The sequence below is a fragment of the Narcine bancroftii genome, chromosome 5 (genome assembly GCF_036971445.1).
Source record: "Narcine bancroftii isolate sNarBan1 chromosome 5, sNarBan1.hap1, whole genome shotgun sequence".
NCBI lineage: Eukaryota > Metazoa > Chordata > Chondrichthyes > Torpediniformes > Narcinidae > Narcine > Narcine bancroftii.
This window is the reverse complement of record NC_091473.1, coordinates 187529797-187550792: the sequence shown is the minus strand read 5'-3', so window position 1 is coordinate 187550792 and position 20996 is coordinate 187529797. Positions and strand designations below refer to the sequence as shown.

The following is a 20996-nucleotide window of genomic DNA, read 5'->3' as shown; positions in this document are numbered from 1 at the left end:
GCGGAGGTTCATTACACCGGGAACCCCGGCAAATTTCTGCAGAGGTGTGTTGGGAAGTGCGTGATGCTATGGTACGGGGGCACCATTACTCAAGCCCTCAGAAAGGTAGTGGACGCAGCGCAGGACATCAGATGCAAATCCCTCTCCGCCATCGAGGACATCTACAAGGGAGCAGTAGCGATCATCAAGGACCCTCACCACCCAGCACACACTCTGTTCTCGCCAGGAAAGAGGTCTCGGTGCCATAAGACTCGCACCCACCAGGTTCGGGAACAGCCACTCCCGCTCTGCCTTCAGACTCAACGACAAACTCAATCAGGGACTCATTTAAGGACTTTCACTTTGCATTGAGTTAATACTGAATATTATTTCTGTATTGTGTCTGTTTACCCACCTCATGTAAATGTTTTGTTTCTTGAATAAAGTTACCAACAAGTAGAAATTCTGCCTGGCCCGCTGGAGAAAGAATTTCAGGGTTGTATGTGACATCATGTCTGGACTCTGATAATAAATCTGAACTTTGATTTCTGACAATAACTTCTCATCAGTGCAAAAGGCAATAGGAAAGAGCAGTTTTCCAAGAGGTCTCAATGTCAAACTTTGAGCAGTGGAGCACAGGAACAGGCCCTTCGGCCTACGTAACAGTACTGACGTGAAACCAGATTAAAGCTCTTCAGACTGCAAAACCTCCATTTTTGTTTGTCAGGTAGTGTCCAGGCAGTGGTTCAGGGTCAGTGAGGAGGGAGGGGGCAGTGAGGAGGGGAGGGGGTGGTGAAGAGGAGGTGAGGAGGGAGGAGGGAGCGGTGAGGAGAGATCCGCAGACCAAAGAGTTCCCAGAACCTATTTATTGACAAATTGTCATTTAACAAGGACAAAAATTCTTCTTTCAATTTTATTGTTAATTTTTAAAAAAATCAATGTTCATACTGGTAAGTTGTAAATTCACTGAGAATTAGAACTGTTTTTTCTATTTGGAAACACAGATCCAAACAGGATACAATGGTCAGACACAGAGTGAAGCTCCCTCCGCACTATCCCATCACACACCCCTGGGGTCAGACACAGAGTGAAGCTCACTACACATCGTCCCATCACACACTCCCGGGGTCAGACACAGAGTGAAGCTCACGACACATTGTCCCATCACACACTCCCAGGGTCAGACACGGAGTGAAGCTCCCTCTGAACCGTCCCATCACACATTCCTGGGGTCAGACACAGAGTGAAGCTCCTTCCACACCGTCCCGTCACACACTCCCGGGGTCAGACACAGAGTGAAGCTCCCTCTGCACTGACCCATTACATACTCCTGGGGTCAGACACGGAGTGAAGCTCACTACACATTGTCCTGTCACACTCTTCCGGGGTCAGACACGGAGTGAAGCTCCCTCTACACTGTGCCGTCACACACTCCCAGGGTCAGACATGGAGTGAAGCTCCCTCTGCACCATCCCATCACACACTATCGGCTTCAGACACAGAGTGAAGCTCCCTCCGCACTGACCCATTACACACTCTCCGGGTCAGACACAGAGTGAAGCTCCCTCCGCACCGTCCTATCACACGCTGCCAGGTTCAGAAACAGAGTGAAGCACCCTCCGCACTGACCCATTACACACTCCCGAGGTCAGACATATAGTGAAGCTCCCTCCGCACCGTCCCATCACACACTCCTGGGGTCAAACAGAGAGTGAAGTTCCCTCCACACCGTTCCGTCACACATTCCCAGGTTCAAACACAGAGTGAAGCTCCCTCCGCACCGTCCCATCACACACTCCTGGGGTGGGACACAGAGTGAAGCCCCCTCCGCACTGACCCATTACACACTCCTGGGGTGGGACACAGAGTGAAGGCCCCTCCGCACCGTCCCATCACACTCTCCTGAGGTGGGACAGAGTGAAACTCCCTCCGCACCACCCCATCACACACTCCCGAGGTCAGACACAGAGTGAAGCCCCCTCCGCACTGACCCATCACACACTCCTGCAGTGAGACACAGAGTGAAGCTCCCTCCGCACTGACCCATGACACACTCCTGGGGTGGGACAGAGTGAAGGCCCCTCTGCATTGACCCATTACACACTCCTGGGGTGGGACAGAGTGAAGCCCCCCCTCTGTTCATTCAGTAAATAAAAGGTGGATACAATACCCTCCTGCATTCCCTGCTGCCTAGGAGAAAGTGGAGGGGATGAGGAGACCATCCTACCAGAAGTCTTACCCACCCCCCGCTTCCTCCCACAGCTGAGGACGCTGGCCTCTTCATTTGAGTCTAGTCTGCCCTCGGACCCCAGTACAAGAGGCACGGGGCTTTGAAGGGGCAGGCCCCGCCGCCTCTCTTCTCCTCCCCTCAGGTAGGGGGGGCCGATTGCTTGATGATGATCCTCTGGCGGCTGCGGCCTGCCTGTTCTGGCTGCCCATGACCCTGCACCCCAGGCAGGCCGTGGGCCGTGATGTACTTCTTGTAGGCCTCACGGATGATTTTGAAGGCCCGGGTGTTAGCATAAGGGATGTCAGTGATGGGGTCTCGGTACAAGGCTGGGCGGTGGGTGACAGGGCAGAGCTCACGGACCGGCACCCTCGGGGGCTTGGCTTTGGGGAAGACCCGCTCAAAGGTGGCGTCATCGCTGAAGGTCACAAAGTTGCGGAGGCACCTCCCCACGGGTGCCAGGACGGGGAGGTGCGGTGTCTCTGACATCGCCTGGGGTTCATGGTCCAGCCTGTGGGGAGGAAATTCTCGGGGTCAGACACGGAGTGAAGCTCCCCCCACACCATCCATTCACACACTCCTGGGGTCAGACACAGAGTGAAGCTCCCTCCACACCGTCCCATCACCCCCTCCTGGGGTCAGACACAGAGTGAAGCTCCCTCACACCATCCCATCATACACACTATCCCTCCCTCTCCCCATCCTCCCTCACCCTTCTCATCTCCCTTGCTCACCCCTCCACATCCACGTTCTCTTCCTTCACACTGATCTCGCTGACCAGGGGCACAGTCAAGGAGTGGAAGCGGATAGTAGGACCCAGACACCGCCACCTCTTCATCACCTGTCTCTTCTTGTCCGCCTCCAGTCGCTCGTAATTCTCTGGAGGGTGGGGCGAAAAGGGTCAGAGATCAGAGAGGGGTAAATCGCACTCAGCAAGCCGGTTCCCACCATGGTTACGCTTTCCCCCTCATGGTTGATTGGCATGTGTAATGAGGCACGCCCAAAAGCTTTCCTTGACCTGTATCCAGGCAGGTCAACTCTGGAATATTATGTGCAGTTTTGATCACTGAACTACGGGAAAGATAGCAATAAGATTGAAAGAGGGCAGAGAAGATTTACTAGGATATTACCCGAACTTTGGGAACTGGGAAAGGTTAAACGGGTTAGGATTTTATTCCCTGGAGGGCAGAAGAATGAGGGAAGATTTGATAGAGGTGTTTAAAATGATCTGGGTATAGAGAGAGTTTTTTTGCTGAGGGTGGGTGAGATACAAACCTGAGGACATGGGTTAAGGGTGAAAGGTTTAGGGGGAATTTCTTCACACACAGAGAGTGGTGGGGGTGTGGAACGAGCTGCCAGCTGAATTAAAATTTTTTAAAATGCAGACACATAGCAGGGTAACAGGCCATTTTCAGCTCATGACTCCGTGCCGTCCAATTAAACTACATCCCCGGTACGTTTTTGAACGGTGGGTGGAAACCTGAGCCACCCCCCCCAGGGAAAACCCTCACAGGACAGGGAGAGCATAGAAACAGGTAGCGTGGGACCTGTCCGATCCCAATCGCTGTAATGACGTTGCGCTGACCGCTATGCCAACTATGAATGCGGGCTCAGTTTTAACAGTGAAGAAGAATTCGGACTAGTACATGGATGGGGAGGGGTGTGGGATGAGGCAGAGAAATTGAACAGTACAGACTAGAAGGGCCAAAGGGTCTGTTTCTGTGCTGTAACGTTCTAGGGTCAGGTCAAACAGGAAACAGGCGGGGGGTGGTGGGGTGTCAAGAGGACACTCTGCCTGTCTAACCCGTGCAACACAATCAGGTCTGCTCTCTCCCTTTCCAGCTAGCATCCCCCTTGCTCCATTCTCTTTACGTCTCCTCTCGTGGCCGGAGGGGGAGGGAACCTCGAGGATTCACAGCCTCAAGGTGCAGGAATCGAGTTGTAAAAGGGTGCTCGTTTCTCACGGTGAGACAGGACGATCAACACCAGCCTGTTCCTGGAGCCAACTGGATAGGACCCCACCCCTGTGCACAGGCTCCAACCCGCATGTGCGCACACACACAAACCTGTGCACAGACAAACTCGCACACAAGCTTCAAGCCGCGTGTACACATAAACAAACTTGCACACAGACACAAATTTGCGCACAAGCTCCAACCCGCGTGTCACACATAAACTCGTACACAGACTCCAACCTGTGTACATACACACACACACAAACCAGTGCACAGAAATAAATTCACGTGCATACACAGGCACACACTCACGTGCATATACTCACAGAGTTACAAACGCAGACACACATTCGCACGTGACGACACACACTCACATGCAACACAAACTTGTATGCACGGCGGCAGAGGAGGGGCCTAAACCGGGGCCCCCGGGGCTGTGTGGCACAGCTGTAGGGTCAAGCAACCGTACCCAGCGAGCGTAAGTTGATCTCCTCGGTGATCTTGGCCTCCGCCAGCAGCTCCTCCTGGGTCAGCTGCTGGGTGTGAGCGTGTGGGGTCCTGCGCAGGCGGCGGGGCTGCACCTGACGCTCCTGCACACGCAGGTAGGTCAGCCGTGTGTGTTCCGTGGTGGACTGGCGGACTGACTTCCGAGCACCTGTGGCACAGGGATGGGTGGTGGTGGGGGCGTAGCAGGGGTTGGGTGGAGGTGGGAGAGTTGGAGGGGGAGGGAGAGAGGCTTAAGGGAGAGTAGGAGGGGAGAAGGGTGAAGGACGGCAGGGATGAAGGAGAGGAATGGGTGGAGGAGAAGAGGGAAGGGATAGGAGGGGTGGAGTGAGGGAGAGCAGGAGGGAAGAAATAGGGGTGGGGTATGGGAGGGGATGGGATGGGGAGGGAGGGAGATGGGAGTAACAGGAGGTGGGTGAGGTAAGAGAGGGGTACAGGAGAGGCGAGGGAGAGGGAGGTGCAAGGGAGGAGGGAAGGGGAGAGGGGCAGAGATGAAGGAGAGGGGAGCAGAAGACATAGGAGAGAGGATGGGGTGATAGGGAGAGGGGAAAGGGATAGGAGAGGGGGGAAATGGGGAGAGGGGACGTGGAGGGATGGGTGGGGGAGAGGGGGAGGGAAGGAGCGGGCGAGGTGGGGGGAGGGAGGGAGAAGGGGAATGGGTGAGATCGGGGTATCAGAGGTGGGTGGGGGAGTGGTGGGTTGAGGTTTAAGGGAGAGCAGGGAGTAGGGGATAGGAGGGAGGGAGGAAGGAGAGGACGGGTGAGGGAGGGGAGGGGGAGGGATGGGAGAGGGAGAGGTGGGGGGAACAGGGGAGGGGAGGAAAGGGGGTGAGGTGGAGGGATGAGAGGAGGAGGAGAGGGAGGGGTAGACAAGAAGGTAGGGGAAGAATGTGTGGGCGAGTCAGGGAGAAAGGAATTGGTGAGGAGAAGAGGGGAGGAGGGTGAGGGGAGGTGAAGGGGGGATATGGTCAGTGCAGCTGCATCAGGCTGGAACACAGTGAACACTAGCCCCTCCCCGATATATCACATAGGGTCCCATCACTGGAGCAAAAGATCCCAACATCCCCTCCCTCACTGACCTTGACACCCCCATGACCCCGTCTTCTCGTGACCCCATATCTCCCTCACCCCTCACCCCTGTGACCCCCAAGACCACCCTGTCCCTGAGACTCCCCAGTGACCCTGAGACTCCCCCTGACCCTGTCTCTCCCCTGATCTCATCTCCCCCTGACCCTGAGACTCCCCCATGACCCTCAAGACCACCTGTAGCTCCAAGACCACCCTGTCCCCGAGACACCCCTGTGGCCACAAGACTCCCGCGTGACCTTGAGATTCCTCTGTAACCCTGAGACCACCCTGTCCCTGAGACCCCGTGTCCCCGAGACCCCAAGATTCCTGTGACCTCAAAACCACCCTGTCCTCGAGGCCCCTACAACCCCAAGACTCCCTCGTGTGACCCCTGCGAGACAGCAGGTCTACCCACTGCGCCGGCTGCCCTTACATTCTCCAAACTCATCGCCGACCTCGGTGGAATCTCCCTTCTCCGGATACACCTTCTCCCCTGGCCCTGAGGGTCCCCGGCACTTCCTGCTCTTGGCTTTCGGTCGACTTGACTTGACTGGTTCCTGCGAGAGGGCGATGAGGGGTTATTGTCAAAGGCAGGAGTACAACACTCAGAGACTCTCTCTGAAGCCACACCAACAACATTGGGAACAATGATATCGCCACGGTCAACAATGGGACAGAAAAAAGGGGACAAGTGATATGAAACGAGAGAGAAATATTCACAGTTGTAACTGGTAGAATAAAGTGATGTTAAATAGAGCAGACTGGTCGAGAAACTCTACTTATGTGTTTGAGAGGTGGGGGAGAGGGACAGGCGAGAGAGAGAAAAACGGAGAGGGGTGAGAGAGACGGAGAGGTGCAAGAGAGAGGAAAGAGAGAGGAGAGAAAGATGCATAGGAAGGGGGAGAGATGGGCAGAGGGAGAGAAAAAGGCAAAAGGGGAAAAAGAGACGAGAGAGGCAGAAGAGGGGCAGAGAGAGGCAGAGAGGAAAATGCAAGAATGAGAGGGAGAGAGGTAGAGAGAGAGAGGGAGAGGAGAACGAGTAACGGGGAGGGAGAAAATGAGAGAGGCAGAGAGAGAGTAAAAGAAATGGTGCGTCTAGATTGGTGCGACACTGCGGCTGACAGTTTGTACGTTTTCTTCGTGTCTGCGTGGGTTTCCTCCCACCGTTCAAAACGTAGCGGGGTAGTAGGTTTAATTGGGTGGCACAGACTCGTGGGCTAGAAGGGCCTGTTACCGTGCTTAATGTGTAAAATTTAGAAGACTTGTGTGTGTGAGGTAGCGTGTTCCAGTTTGTGTATCACCAGTCCCACCAACACTGTCGGACACGCGGGGAGTTCAGGACCCCTTGAGGGTGTTTTCCCCACCCCATCTCACCTTGTACACCTTGGTGATGACGCGGCGTTTCCGTCGGGGCTCCTCATCCTCCTGGTCACTGGTCGGCTCGTCTCCCTCGTCAATGTCAAAGTCTGAGTCCACCTCGTCCTCGCTCTCCGACTGGTCCGTGTTGTACTCGTCATCCCCCGACTCCTAATTTGGGGGAGAGTGGTTAGAGTAGAGGATGTGGTACATGGGGAAGGGAGAGGAGGAGGTGAATGTGGGAGCGAAAGATGAGGTGAATGGGGCAGAGGAGGGGAGGTGCGGAGAGAAGGATGAGGTGAATGGAGAAGGCAGAGTGAAGGAGAGGAGGTGAGAGAGTGGAGAGGAGGATGTGAATGGGACAGGCAAGGGGAGGAAAGGAGGGAGAGGGAAAGGGGGAGGATGAGGTGAATGGGTAGGGGATGGGGCGTGAGGAGGGAAGGGGAGAGAAGAGGAACCAGTGGCATCTCACTCTCCACCCTGCATACCCTGTGCATTCAGGGGAGATGGGTAAACACAGACTCCCCACCACCCCCCAACTCTAACCACCCCCCTACACCCAGTCAGACACCCAATGTTTCAGAACGATAATGGTGCATTGCACACAGAATGGGCACAGGCCATTCAGCCCAACAACTTCATGTCAGCCAAGTCACTGAACAGTGCAAATCCCAGTTCCCTGCATCTCTTTAAACCAGTGGTTTTTAAACATTTTCTTTCCATTCACATCCCACTTTAATTAATCCCGAGACCATCGAGTGTTCTGTGATTAGTAAGGGATTGCTTAAGGTGGGATGTGGGTGGGAAGAAAAAGTTTGAAAACCACTGACCTAAATTAAGGCACGGTTAGTGCAACACTGCTACAGTACCAGCAACCAGGATCTGAATTCCGTGCAGTCTGTCACGTGTTTATACATTTTCCCTGTGTCTGTGTGGGTTTTCCCCAGGGGTTCCACTTTCCTCCCACCCTTCAAAACGTACAAGGGTTATAGGTCAATTGGATGTAATTGGGTGGCACGGACTTGTAGCTTCGCTGTACGTATAAATTTAACATTTAAAATCTGCAGACACTGTGGTTGAAGTAAAAACACAAGGCTGGATAAACTCAGCATGTCCTTCAACAAACATCACACACTTTGACCAGCCCAGGTTCCCCAGCACTGTGTTTTTACGTAGTTGGACCAGCCCAGTTTCCCAGGCTCCGTGTTTTTTACGCGGTTCGACCAGCCCGGTTTCCCCAGCACCGTGTTTTTACGCGGTTCGACCAGCCCATATTCCCTGGCACCGTGTTTTTAAGCTGTTTGACCAGCCCTATTTCCCTAGCACCATGTTTTTACACTGTTTGACCAGCCCAGTTTCCCTGGCACCATGTTTTTACGCGATTCGATCAGCCCAGTTTCCCCGGCACTATGTTTTTAAGCTGTTTGACCAGCCCTGTTTCCCCGGCACCGTGTTTTTACACTGTTTGACCAGCTCTGTTTCCCTGGCACCGTGTTTTTAAGCAGTTCGACCAGCCCAGTTTCCCGGGCACCATGTTTTTTACACGGTTCGACCAGCCCGGTTTCCCCGGCAGTTTTTTTTTAATTTTTATTTTTCACATTATGAACCATATTAACCAAAATACACAAAAACATTTCCCTCACAGTGTCATTTTCTCCCTTTTTTCCCCCCTCCCTCCTTCCCACCCCCTCCCTACCCACTAAATGTTCAACATATAAAATACAATAAACCCATTAAACAATGTCATCACACAATGAAAATAAAAAAGAAAATTGTGTCATCTACTTTTACACACTGGGTCAGTTCATTTCGTCTTCTTCTCATTCTATCATTTTAGGTGGTGGAGGTCCGCGGTAGGACTTCTCTGTTGTGTTCCATGTACGGTTCCCAAATTTGTTCGAATACTGTGACTTTATTTTTTAAATTATATGTTATTTTTTCCAATGGAATACATTTATTCATTTCTATGTACCATTGCTGTACTCTCAGGCTCTCTTCTAATTTCCAGGTTGACATTATACATTTTTTTGCTACAGCTAAGGCTATCATAATAAATCTTTTTTGTGCTCCATCCAACTTGAGTCCTAATTCTTTGCTTCTTATATTACTTAGAAGAAATATCTCTAGCTTTTTTGGTATGTTGCTTTTTGTGATTTTATTTAATACCTGATTTAGATCTTCCCAAAACTTTTCCACTTTCTCACATGCCCAAATTGCAAGTACAGTTGTTCCCGTTTCCTTCTTACAGCAAAAACATCTATCTGATACTGTTGGGTCCCATTTATTTAACTTTTGGGGCGTGGTATATAGCCTGTGTAACCAATTATATTGTATCATGCGTAACCTCGTGTTTATTGTATTTCTCATAGTTTCGGAGCATAGCTTTTCCCATTTTTCATTTTTTATCTTTGTTTAGATCTTGTTCCCACTTTTGTTTGGGTTTACAGCTTATTTCATCGTTCTCTTTTTCTTGCAGCTTGATGTACATGTTTGTTATAAATCTTTTAATTATCATTGTGTCTGTAATCACATATTCAAAGCTGCTTCCTTCTGGTAACCTCAGCCTGCTTCTCAATTTGTCCTTCAATTAGGTTTTCAGTTGGTGGTATGGAAACATTGTACCATGAGTTTTACCATATTTGTACTACATTTGTTCAAAAGATAATAAATTATTTCCCAAAAAACAATTTTCTATTCTTTTGATCCCTTTTCTCTCCCATTCTCTAAAGGAAAGGTTATCTATTGTGAAAGGGATTAGTTGATTTTGCGTCAATAATAATTTTGGTAGTTGGTCATTTGTTTTTTTCCTTTCTACGTGAATGGTGCAGTACTGGTGAACTTCTATGATGCACCAGTTTTACATCCCACTTATAAAGTATATGTTCTGGTACCTTCTCCTCTATTTTATCGAGCTCTAACCTGGTCCAATCTGGTTTTTCCCTTGTTTGATAAAAATCTGATATATATCTTAATTGTGCTGCTCTATAATAATTTTTAAAGTTTGGTAGCTGTAAGACCCCTTGTTTGTACCATTCTGTTAATTTATCTAGCGCTATCCTCAGTTCCCCACTTTCCATAAGAATTTCCTTATTATTTTCTTTAGCTCATTAAAGAAGTTCTCTGTTAAGGAATTGGTAATGATTGAAATAGGTATTGTATCCTTGGGAAGATATTCATTTTAATGCAATTTACCCTTCCCGGCACTGTGTTTTTTACATGGTTCGACTAGCCCAGTTTCCCTGGCACCGTGTTTTTACGTAGTTCAACCAGCCTGGTTTCCCTGGCACCGTGTTTTTACGCGGTTCAACCAGCCCAATTTCCCCAGCACCGAGTTTTTACGCGGTTCAACCAGCCCAATTTCCCCAGCATCGTGTTTTTACACGGTTCAACCAGCCCAATTTCCCCAGCACTCTGTTTTTATGTGGTTCAACCAGCACAGTTTCCCTGGCACCGTGTTTTTTACATGGTTCAACCAGCCCAGTTTCCCCGGCACCGTGTTTGACCAGCCCTGTTTCCCCGGCACCATGTTTTTATGCTGTTTGATCAGCCCTGTTTCCCCAGCACCATGTTTTTATGTGGTTTGACCAGCCCAGTTTCACCAGCACCGTGTTTTTACGCGGTTTGACCAGCCCAGTTTCCCTGGCACCGTGTTTTTACGTGGTTCAACCAGCCTGGTTTCCCTGGCACCGTGTTTTTACGCAGTTCAACCAGCCCAATTTCCCCAGCACCGTGTTTTTACGTGGTTCAACCAGCCCAGTTTCCCTGGCACCGTGTTTTTTACATGGTTCAACCAGCCCAGTTTCCCCGGCACCGTGTTTGACCAGCCCTGTTTCCCCGGCACCATGTTTTTATGCTGTTTGACCAGCCCTGTTTCCCCAGCACCATGTTTTTATGTGGTTTGACCAGCCCAGTTTCACCAGCACCGTGTTTTTACGCGGTTTGACCAGCCCAGTTTCCCTGGCACCGTGTTTTTACGTGGTTCAACCAGCCCAGTTTCCCTGGCACCGTGTTTTTTACATGGTTCAACCAGCCCAGTTTCCCCGGCACCGTGTTTGACCAGCCCTGTTTCCCCGGCACCATGTTTTTATGCTGTTTGACCTGCCCTGTTTCCCCAGCACCATGTTTTTATGTGGTTTGACCAGCCAAGTTTCCCTGGCACCGTGTTTTTACGCGGTTCAACCAGCCCAATTTCCCCAGCACCGTGTTTTTACGCGGTTCAACCAGCCCAGTTTCCCTGGCACCATGTTTTTACGTGGTTCAACCAGCCCTGTTTCCCCGGCACCATGTTTTTATGCTGTTTGACCAGCCCTGTTTCCCCAGCACCATGTTTTTATGTGGTTTGACCAGCCCAGTTTCCCTGGCATCGTGTTTTTACTGCAACCACAGTGTTGACAGACCCATCCTCCTCCCCATTAAACCCGAGCTGCCACTTCCTGCCAGACGGAGAGTGGGTATGGTCTGACGGACGGCTGTCCTGACCAATAAAATACGAGGGCTGCCCTTGAGCGACGGGGACCGCGCCGCCCAATCAGCGGGCGACCTGGGCCTTTGCGCCGCCCCCTCCGCTCTCGCCGCCGTAGGCGGCCGTTACTCGGGCCTCGGCCTCCGCCGCCGCCTACCTCCTGGAAGCCCCCGTAAGTGGTCTTGTAGAAATCGTCCTCCTCCTCGGCCTCCAGCAGCCGCGACATGCGGTTGCCGGCATTTTTGCGCGACGGCCTGTTCTCCGCCAGGCTCATCCTCCCGCTGCGCTCCCGGCTTCCCTGAGCCGAACGTCGAGCGCATCGATCGGGCCGCTGCCAGGACCGATGTGACGATGGCCGATCGCCTGGCAAGGCCGGCCCGCCCCCTGCTTTCCAATCGAGCACCGAGTGCATCAATGGCATCATGGATTCTTAAACCCCACCCCACCAAATCAGGAAGCCCTTGCCCCCTTGGGTAAAGACTCCACTAGTGTATCTGCCGGTGTCGTCCACTGCATCCTGGCGTCAGAGGGACTGGGCGCAGGCTGAAGGACTGTTTCGCTGAGCACTTTCGCTCCATCCACGCCAGAGGTGGGGATCTCCCAGTGGCCAACCATTTGGATTCTGCTCCGACACGCCTGCCCATGCATCGCCAAGCCAAGACCTCCGCCCTCCCCTCCAATTGGAGGAGCAATGCCTAATTATCCATCTGCGCACCCTCCAACTGGACGGCGCTGAAGTCAACTGCCCCGGTTTCTGCTGACCCATTCCCTCCAGCTCTCCATTCACAGAGCTCCCCCCACCGCCCCCATTCCCTTCTTTGTCGTTATCCCCTCCCTCCCTCCCTTATCCACTTATTACCTCCTGCCTGTGCTCCTCCCCACCCCCACCCCCACTACTCCTGCCTGCATTTCGTCCGTGAAGGACTCAAGGTTGGCTATGAATCTTTCCAAATTTTTTGACTTGTTCATGTCAATAACTTATGATTATCCTTGATTATGTTTGACCTGCTGAGTTTCTCCAGCATTGTGTTCTTACTTCAATCACGGTGTGTGATAGAGTATAGAGATAAGTTTTTGGGAGATAAATTGGGAAAGGTTTGTTAGAGTGTGTTACATATAAACACATTAAAACAGATCTTATTTAAAATACTGGAGTTCTGCTCCATGCTAGACATGTCGGCTCCACAGCTTTTGCAAGAGCTTTGAAGAGAGAATTCACTAATGGATTGTTGTTTTCAAAAGGCCGCAGATGAAAGATCTTGTGGGAGCTGCAGATTGTCTGGAAGATAACTTGGTGTTCTAAGAGGGTCGTGTGGTTTTACAAGCAGAGAGAGTCAAACAGGCTTTCTCTCAGAGGGTGAGAGAGACACACACACACGGAGATCACTTCTACAGTGTAACAGCCAGTAACAGAAGCTGGGACTGGAACAGGACAAGCTGGCAAACTTGTGGACAGCCCGTTGGGAAGATGGTCTGGTCAAAGCCCTTGTGATTCATGCAAGAGGAGAGTACTGGCTGTCTAATGTTTCACTTGGAATAAGAGAAACAAAAAGGAACTCTATGGTCACCTGAAAGAAGGAGGTTATCATCTGGAGAACCCGAAAGGGGAAAGTTTCGTCAGCAAGACACTGAAGTGGGAGGAGTCACGTGATGGAGTAGTGGCTGGTAGGGGAACTCCAGCCCTCTCCAGAAAAGTAAAAAAAAGATAGAGAAAAAACAAAGGCACAAACATAAAAACCATAACAAAGTGAAAGTAAAAGTGTGGAGAAAATAGCAGCGAAGAAAGAAAAACCAAAAACAACGGGAAGAAAAGAAGAAGGAAGGACATCGGAAGAAGAAAGTGAAGGCCTTACTGGTACGAGGAAGCCCGCCATGGAGAGAGAAGCCCACTCCCTGAGGTCAGTGGAAGCCCCGAACTCGGGAGTACAAAAGTGGCTCGTGGAGCCAAACAAAAGTGCGCAACCGCGCAAGACAAAAATAACACTGACGGGAGGGGGGACCAGCTGAGGAGTAGATCTCCACAGCTGAAACAGACAACTACAACACAACAGTAAGAGGAAAACGTAGAAAGTAACGAGAACAAGAAGGAAGAGAATAAAAATAAGAAATCAAAGAAACAACAGATGACCAAACCAGAGGAAGAAGACCAACACCAAGACACTTCTAATAAAAATAAGAAGACCAAAAATACCCACAAAATAAAACAAACAACCCAACAAGAAAACCAGAAGAGACAGAGGTAAATGACACAGATCCTGGAGTGGACTCAGAAGAAGAGGAGGAAGAACACAGAGAAATGGAAGATGAAGGGAAGGGCAAGTACATGGATATATATATTTTTTTTAAAAATACATGGAAACAGTAAAAGAATGGCAGTAACAAGAATTCAGTGAAATAAAAAGAAGAATAAAAAGTACAGAAGAAAAAGTGAATAGATTAGAGATGATCATGACAGATATAGGAAAAAGAATAGATAAGGTGGAAGAACGAGAAACAGCCATAGAAATGGAAGTAGATGACTTAAAAAAGAAATTAGAAGAATCTGATAAAAAAAAGTTAAAGAGACACAGGAGCTGTTAGCTCAGAAGATAGATATAATTGAAAATTATAATAGAAGAAACAATATAAAGATAGTGGACTTTAAGGAAGATGAAGAAGGCAAAAATATGAAAGAATTTATAAAAGAATGGATCCCAAGGGTCCTAGGAAGACCAGAATTACAGGAAGAAATGGAAATAGAAAGGGCACACAGAACATTAGCCTCTAAACCACAACCACAACAAAAACCAAGATCCATTCTAGTAAAATTCCTAAGATATACAACAAGAGAAAATATATTGGAGAAGGCAATGAAAAAAATAAGAGAAGACAAAAAACCACTGGAATAAAGGGTCCAAAAAATTTTTTCTATCCAGATTTAAGTTTTGAACTCCTGAAGAAGAGAAAAGAGTTCAATGCAGCAAAAACGACCCTATGGAAAAAAGGTTATAAATTTATGTTAAAATACCCAGCGGTACTTAAAATAGTTATTCCAGGGCAGCAAAACAAACTATTCTCGGATCCGGAAGAAGCACGAAAATTTGCAGAACAACTGCAAAACAGACAGAGAGATGAAGAGAAGTAACAAGAACAAAAATGACAACAAACTATATGTATGTGTGTATGTAGGTATGTGTGTATGTATATATATATTATATATATATGTGTATATATAAAAAAAATAGAGTATAGGTAAGAACTAAGAAGGGAAAGAAAGGGAAGAAAGGAAGTAAGGAGGGAATTAAGAGAGTGACCTTTGTTATATATGAAGATTAAAATCTTTTCTGGGGGGGGCTGGGTGGGGAAGAATAACAGTCACTGCGAAATCAGTTGACGCTTGTGAGCAGATTCGCAAATCCAAATGGAGAGGGGAGATGTGGTTGCCCGAGAAGGGACAAAGGTCAACTCAGAAAGGGGAAGGACTATTGGGGTTAAAGGAATTTTAGATATGAGAATAGTGGAAATATTTTATGTTTTAGAAATGTTGTCTTATAATGTGTTCAAAAAAAGAAAGCAGAAATGGATAAGAAGGGAAGGGGGTGATGAGGAAATGGAAAGGAAAGATAAACAAAGTATGAAATGGCTATGTTGAAATATATGACTTTAAATATTAATGGAATACATAACCAAATCAAAAGGAAGAAACTGTTAAATTTACTGGAAAAAAGAAAAAATTGATACAGCATTCGTACAAGAAACACATCTAACTGAAGTGGAACACAAGAAATTAAAGAAACATTGGATAGGACATGTAACAGCAGCATCATATAATTCAAAAGCCAGAGGAATAGCTATATTAATCAATAAAAATGTACCAACCAAAATAGAAGAGGAAATAATAGATCCAGCAGGGAGATATGTAATGATAAAATGTCAGATATATTCAGAATTTTGGAATTTACTCAATGTATATTCACCCAATGAAGAAGATCAAAAATTTATGCAAGATATCTTATTGAAGATAGCAGATACGCAAGGGAACATACTAATAGGAGGGGATTTTAACCTTAATTTGGACTCAAACATGGATAAAACTGGGAAAAAAAACTAACAGAAAGAACAAAGAAACCAAATTTATAATTAAATCGATGCAAGAAATCCAACTTTTGGATATATGGAGGAAACAACACCCAAAGGAAAAGGAATATTCATATTATTCGGGTAGACATAAAACATGCTCAAGGATAGACCTATTCCTTTTATCAGCCCACATTCAAGGGAGAGTTAGGAAAACGGAATATAAAGCTAGACTATTATCGGACCACTCACCCCTGTTATTGGCAATAGAGCTAGAGAACATCCCACCAAGAATGTATAGATGGAGATTAAACTCCATGCTACTTAAAAGACAGGATTTTAGAGAATTCATTGAACGACAAATTAAAATGTACTTTGAAATAAATACGGAATCAGTGAAAGATAAGTTGATATATGGGACGCAATGAAAGCGTTCATCAGAGGGCAAATAATAAGTTATGTAACTAAGATGAAGAAGGACTACAATCGGGAAACAGAACAGTTGGAAAGGGAAATAACAAATATAGAAAAAGAATTAGCAATACAGGAAGATACAACTAAAAGAAGAGAATTGGCAGATAAAAAAATAAAATATGAAACAATACAAACATATAAGGTGGAGAAGAACATAATGAAGACAAAACAGAAATATTATGAGCAAGGAGAAAAACGCACAAAATTCTAGCGTGGCAGCTTAAGACAGAACAAACTAAAAGAATGGTATTGGCATTAAGGAAAAAGGACAACACTACAAACATATAAGGTGGAGAAGAACATAATGAACACAAAACAGAAATATTATGAACTAGGAGAAAAAATGCACAAAATTCTAGCATGGCAGCTTAAGACGGAACAAACTAAGAGAATGGCATTGGCATCAAGGAAAAAAGACAAACAAATCACATATAATCCAACGGAGATTAATGAAAACGTCAGAGAATTCTACGAACAATTATACCAAACTGAAAACGAAGGGAAAGAAGACAAAAGAGATGAATTTTTAACTAAAATTGAACTACCAAAATTACAAATAGAGGAACAAAATAAATTAACAGAACCATTTGAAATAGTAGAAATACAAGAGATTATATAAAAAAAAACTACCAAATAATAAAACACCAGGAGAGGATGGATTCCCAATAGAATTCTATAAAACATTTAAAGACTTATTAATTCCTCCCCTCCTGGAAGTAATCAACCAGATTGACAAAACACAAAGCTTACCAGATTCATGCAAAACAGCAATAATTACAGTAATACCAAAGACAGGGAAAGATCCACTCACACCAGCGTCATATAGACCAATATCTTTACTTAACACAGATTATAAGATAATAGCTAAACTATTAGCAAACAGATTAGCTGACTATGTACCAAAAATAGTAAATCTAGACCAAACTGAATTTATTAAAAAAAGATGAACAACAGACAATACCTGTAAATTTATTAACTTAATTCATGCAGTAGAAGGAAATAAAACTCCAACAGTAGCGGTTGCTTTAGACGCAGAGAAAGCCTTTGACAGAGTAGAATGGAATTATTTATTCAAAGTACTACAAAAATTCAGCCTACCAGAGAAATATATTAATTGGACTAAAGCATTATATAAGGGGCCATTGGCGAAAGTGACAGTAAATGGATATATATCAAAGCAATTTAACTTAAGCAGATCAACAAGGCAGGGATGCCCACTATCACCCTTATTGTTCGCGTTAGCTATAGAACCACTAGCTGAATTGATAAGAACAGAAAATAAAATAAAAGGGATAAAAATAAAAGACAAGGAATATAAAATCAGTTTATTTGCAGATGACGTTATAGTATACTTAACAGAACCAGAATTATCAATAAAAGAATTACATAAGAAATTGAAGGAATATGGAGAAGTGTCGGGTTAAAAGATTAACGCAAATAAAAGTGAAGCAATGCCGATGAATAATGCGGATTTCTCAAAATTTAAGAAAGAATCACCATTTAGATGGCAAATGCAAGCAATACAATACCTAGGTATACAAATAAATAAAAACCTCGGCCATCTATATAAACTCAATTATTATCCACTAATGAAAAAAATTACAGGACAACTTAGAGCACACATGTCAAACTCTGGCCCGCGGGCCAAATTTGGCCCGCTATATAATTATGTTTGGCCCGCAAGACATATCAAAAATGTATTAGAGGTGGCCCGCTGGCCGCCGTGCCAGTATAGCGCTTGCACAGTAACCGCTGTGTCCCAGGGTGAGAGAGAGAAAAATCCTGGTCCTTGAAAAGTAGTGGTGGGTGGTTTTATAAACACACTGTCGTGTTCCCCCGCCCACCCCCCCCCCCCACCGCAGCGCGGCCTGGCCGGTGTCAGTTGAAGCCAAGGCCGCTTCCCAGCTCCCGGAACCCCAGTGGCACAGCGTTTCTTGGAGCTGCAGATGGAGTCGGGACGCCGGAGGGAAGATTGGGGCTCCCCGCCGGGTGATGGGGGCGCCAGCCGCCGTCCGCCCTGCGCCTTCCCACAGGACCAGCGGCGGGTGCCCGGAGTACACGTGGAGATCAAAGCTGGTCGGGCAGGTAGGGTGGAACCCCCCCGCCAATCTCGGGATTGGCATGGGCTGGATCAGGATGAGCCGCGCTCACCTGCTCCTCCACCGCTGACCGGGATCCCAGCCCGGTCCTGAGCGCGGAGACTGCCCTGGAAAAGTCCTGGGACACCGGCACAGAAAGAAAAGGGGGTCCGGGAGAAACTCAGCAGGTCAAGGGAGGTCCGGGAGAAACTCAGCAGGTCAAGGGGGGTCTGGGAGAAACTCAGCAGGTCAAAGGGGGATCCGGGAGAAACTCAGCAGGTCAAGGGAGGTCCGGGAGAAACTCAGCAGGTCAAGGGGGGGTCCGGGAGAAACTCAGCAGGTCAAGGGGGGTCTGGCAGAAACTCAGCAGGTCAAGGGGGGTCCGGGAGAAACTCAGCAGGTCAAGGGGGGTCCGGCAGAAACTCAGTGGGGGCCTGACCTCGCCAGGACCGTTGCCCACTCCCCCTCCCTGCCGCAGGCCGACCCGAGACTCACAGTGACTGGGCCGCTAATCCGCCAAGATGCCACCCTGCAGCGAGAGCCGATGCCCCCGCACTGTTGTTGTCCAACCCAATCGCCCGCAAACCCCGCCCTCCCGCACACAGGCCTGAGTAAGTATTATGAACTTTAATCTCAGGATAAAATGATCTTCCAATAGTTTCATGTCACAGTGATAAATATATTCCTGGTTAAAAATGGTCCTGCACCTGGATACAAGCTCATTAGGCATAAAACTTGAAAAGTGTGTAAATCAAAGGATATCTGTACCAATGGAAAAAGGGCATGGCAAATAACCCTGCTAGAGTTCATGCCCACAATCAGTCACCCATTTGATTGTTTCAGGAATCATGTTATTCTCCCACATTCTCAATAGCCCTCAGATTTTACTATTTGACAGCACACTAGCAACATTTGACAAATCCTCTATAGAGAAATATTATTTATTGAATATTTTATTTCTCATTTGCAAATGCTTCTGGAAAGAGTCTATCCAAAACTATTATTAAAATTTATTTTAATAAGAAAAAGTTTAACATTACATATGTTGAAAGAAGAGAAAACATGCAGATGTTGAAAATTTTCAATAAGTATTTAGTTCGGCCCTCGACTTAGTCCAAGTTTTTAATTTTGGCCCTCTGTGAATTTGAGTTTGACACCCCTGACTTAGAGCATTGGAAAGACTTACCACTAACACTAAGAGGAAGGATAAACTGTATTAAAATGAACATTTTCCCAAGGATACAATACCTATTTCAGGAATTGCCAATACACTTGACAGAGAAATTCTTCAAGGAGTTAAAGAAAATAATAAGGAAATTCTTATGGAAAGGGGGGACACCGAGGATAGTGCTAGATAAATTAACAGAATGGTACAAACAAGGAGGCTGCCAAACTTTAAAAATTATTATAGAGCCGCACAATTAAGATAACTATCAGATTTTTATCAAACAAGGGAAAAGCCACATTGGACTAGATTAGAACTAGATAAAATAGGGGAGAAGATACCTGAACATATATTATATAAATGGGATGAAAAATTGGTACAATGTAGGAATTCTCCAGTATTACATCATCTGCTCAATATTTGGAAGAAAATTCATGTAGAAAGGAATAAAACAAATTACCAATTACCAAAACTATTACTGACGCAAAATCAGTTAATCCCTTTTACAATAGATAACCTTTCCTTTAGAGAATGGGAGAAAAAAGGGATCAAAAGAATAGAAAATTGTTTTTCAGGAAATAAATGACTATCCTTTGAACAAATGAAGAATAAATATAATATAACTCAAGATACAGTGTTGGCATACTACCAACTGAAATCCTACTTGAAGGACAAATTGGGAAGCAGTCTGAGGTTACCAGAGGGAAATAATTTTGAATATGTGGTTACAGATACAATGATAATCAAAAAATTTATAACAAATATGTATATTAAACTGCAAGAAAAGGAGAATGAGGAAACAAATGGTAAAACTAAACAAAAATGGGAACAAGATTTAAACAAAGATAAAGAAGGAAACATGGGAGAAGTTATGCTCAGGAACTATGAGAAATACAATAAATACGAGGTTACGTATGATACAATATAACTGGATACACAGGCTATACATTACATCTCAAAAGTTAAATAAATGGGACCCAACAGTATCTGACAGATGTTTTCATTGTAAAAAAGAAATGGGAACAACAATTCATGCAATCTGGACGTGTGAGAAAGTGAAAAAAAATTTGGGAAGATCTAAACCAGATATTAAATAAAATTACAGAAAGCAATAAACCAAAAAACCCAGAGATCCACCTCCTAAGTAACATAAAAAAAAGAATTTGGACTTGATTTGGATGGTGCACAAAAAAGATTTGTTAGGATAGCCCAAGCCGTAGCAAAAAAATGTATTATGTCAGCCTGGAAATTAGAAGATAACTTGAGAATACAACAATGGTATATAGAAATGAATAAATGTATTCCATTAGAAAAAATAACATAATTTAAGAAATAATATTGCAATATTTGGACAAATATGGGAGCCATACATGAAACACAATAGAGAAAACCTACTGGGGACATCTGCCACCTAAAATGACAGAAGGAGAAGGAAATGAAAAGAATTGACTCAGTGGAATTTCTTGTTTATTTTTATTGAGTGACAACATTGTTTGACTGGTTTAATGTATCTTAGATTCTGTATTTTAAATGAATGGGAGGGGAGGTAGGGAGGGTGGGGTGGGAAGAGGGAGAGGGGAGAAAACGATACTGTATATATTTGAAAAGGAAAATGTATGTATCTTGATCAATGTGGTTTATAGTGTGAAAAATAAAAAAATTAAAAAAGGAAA

The 20996-nt window shown here is 46.3% G+C and overlaps 1 protein-coding gene across 1 annotated transcript; it reads right to left on the bottom strand.

The window, feature by feature from the left end:
• Nucleotides 1–878: 878 nt before the first annotated feature.
• On the bottom strand, nt 879–11905 carry vps72b (vacuolar protein sorting 72 homolog b). Its single transcript, XM_069940227.1, has 6 exons — nt 11708–11905; nt 7107–7259; nt 6166–6289; nt 4631–4816; nt 2941–3085; nt 879–2717 (listed from the first exon to the last, which is right to left on the bottom strand). Exons 1-6 carry the CDS (start codon nt 11822–11824, stop codon nt 2348–2350), a joined length of 1095 nt encoding a protein of 364 aa, XP_069796328.1. The 5' UTR covers nt 11825–11905; the 3' UTR covers nt 879–2347.
• Between the last annotated feature and the right edge of the window lie 9091 nt (nt 11906–20996).

Coding starts and splice junctions, on each gene's coding strand:
- vps72b (XM_069940227.1), bottom strand. CDS start 11,824: ATGAGCCTGGCGGAGAACAGGCCGTCGCGCAAAAATGCCGGCAACCGC. Junction 6,290..7,106: donor TCATCACCAAGGTGTACAAG/GTGAGATGGGGT, acceptor GCCCTCTCGCAG/GAACCAGTCAAGTCAAGTCG. Junction 2,718..2,940: donor GAGAACGTGGATGTGGAGGG/GTGAGCAAGGGA, acceptor TCCTCCCCACAG/GCTGGACCATGAACCCCAGG.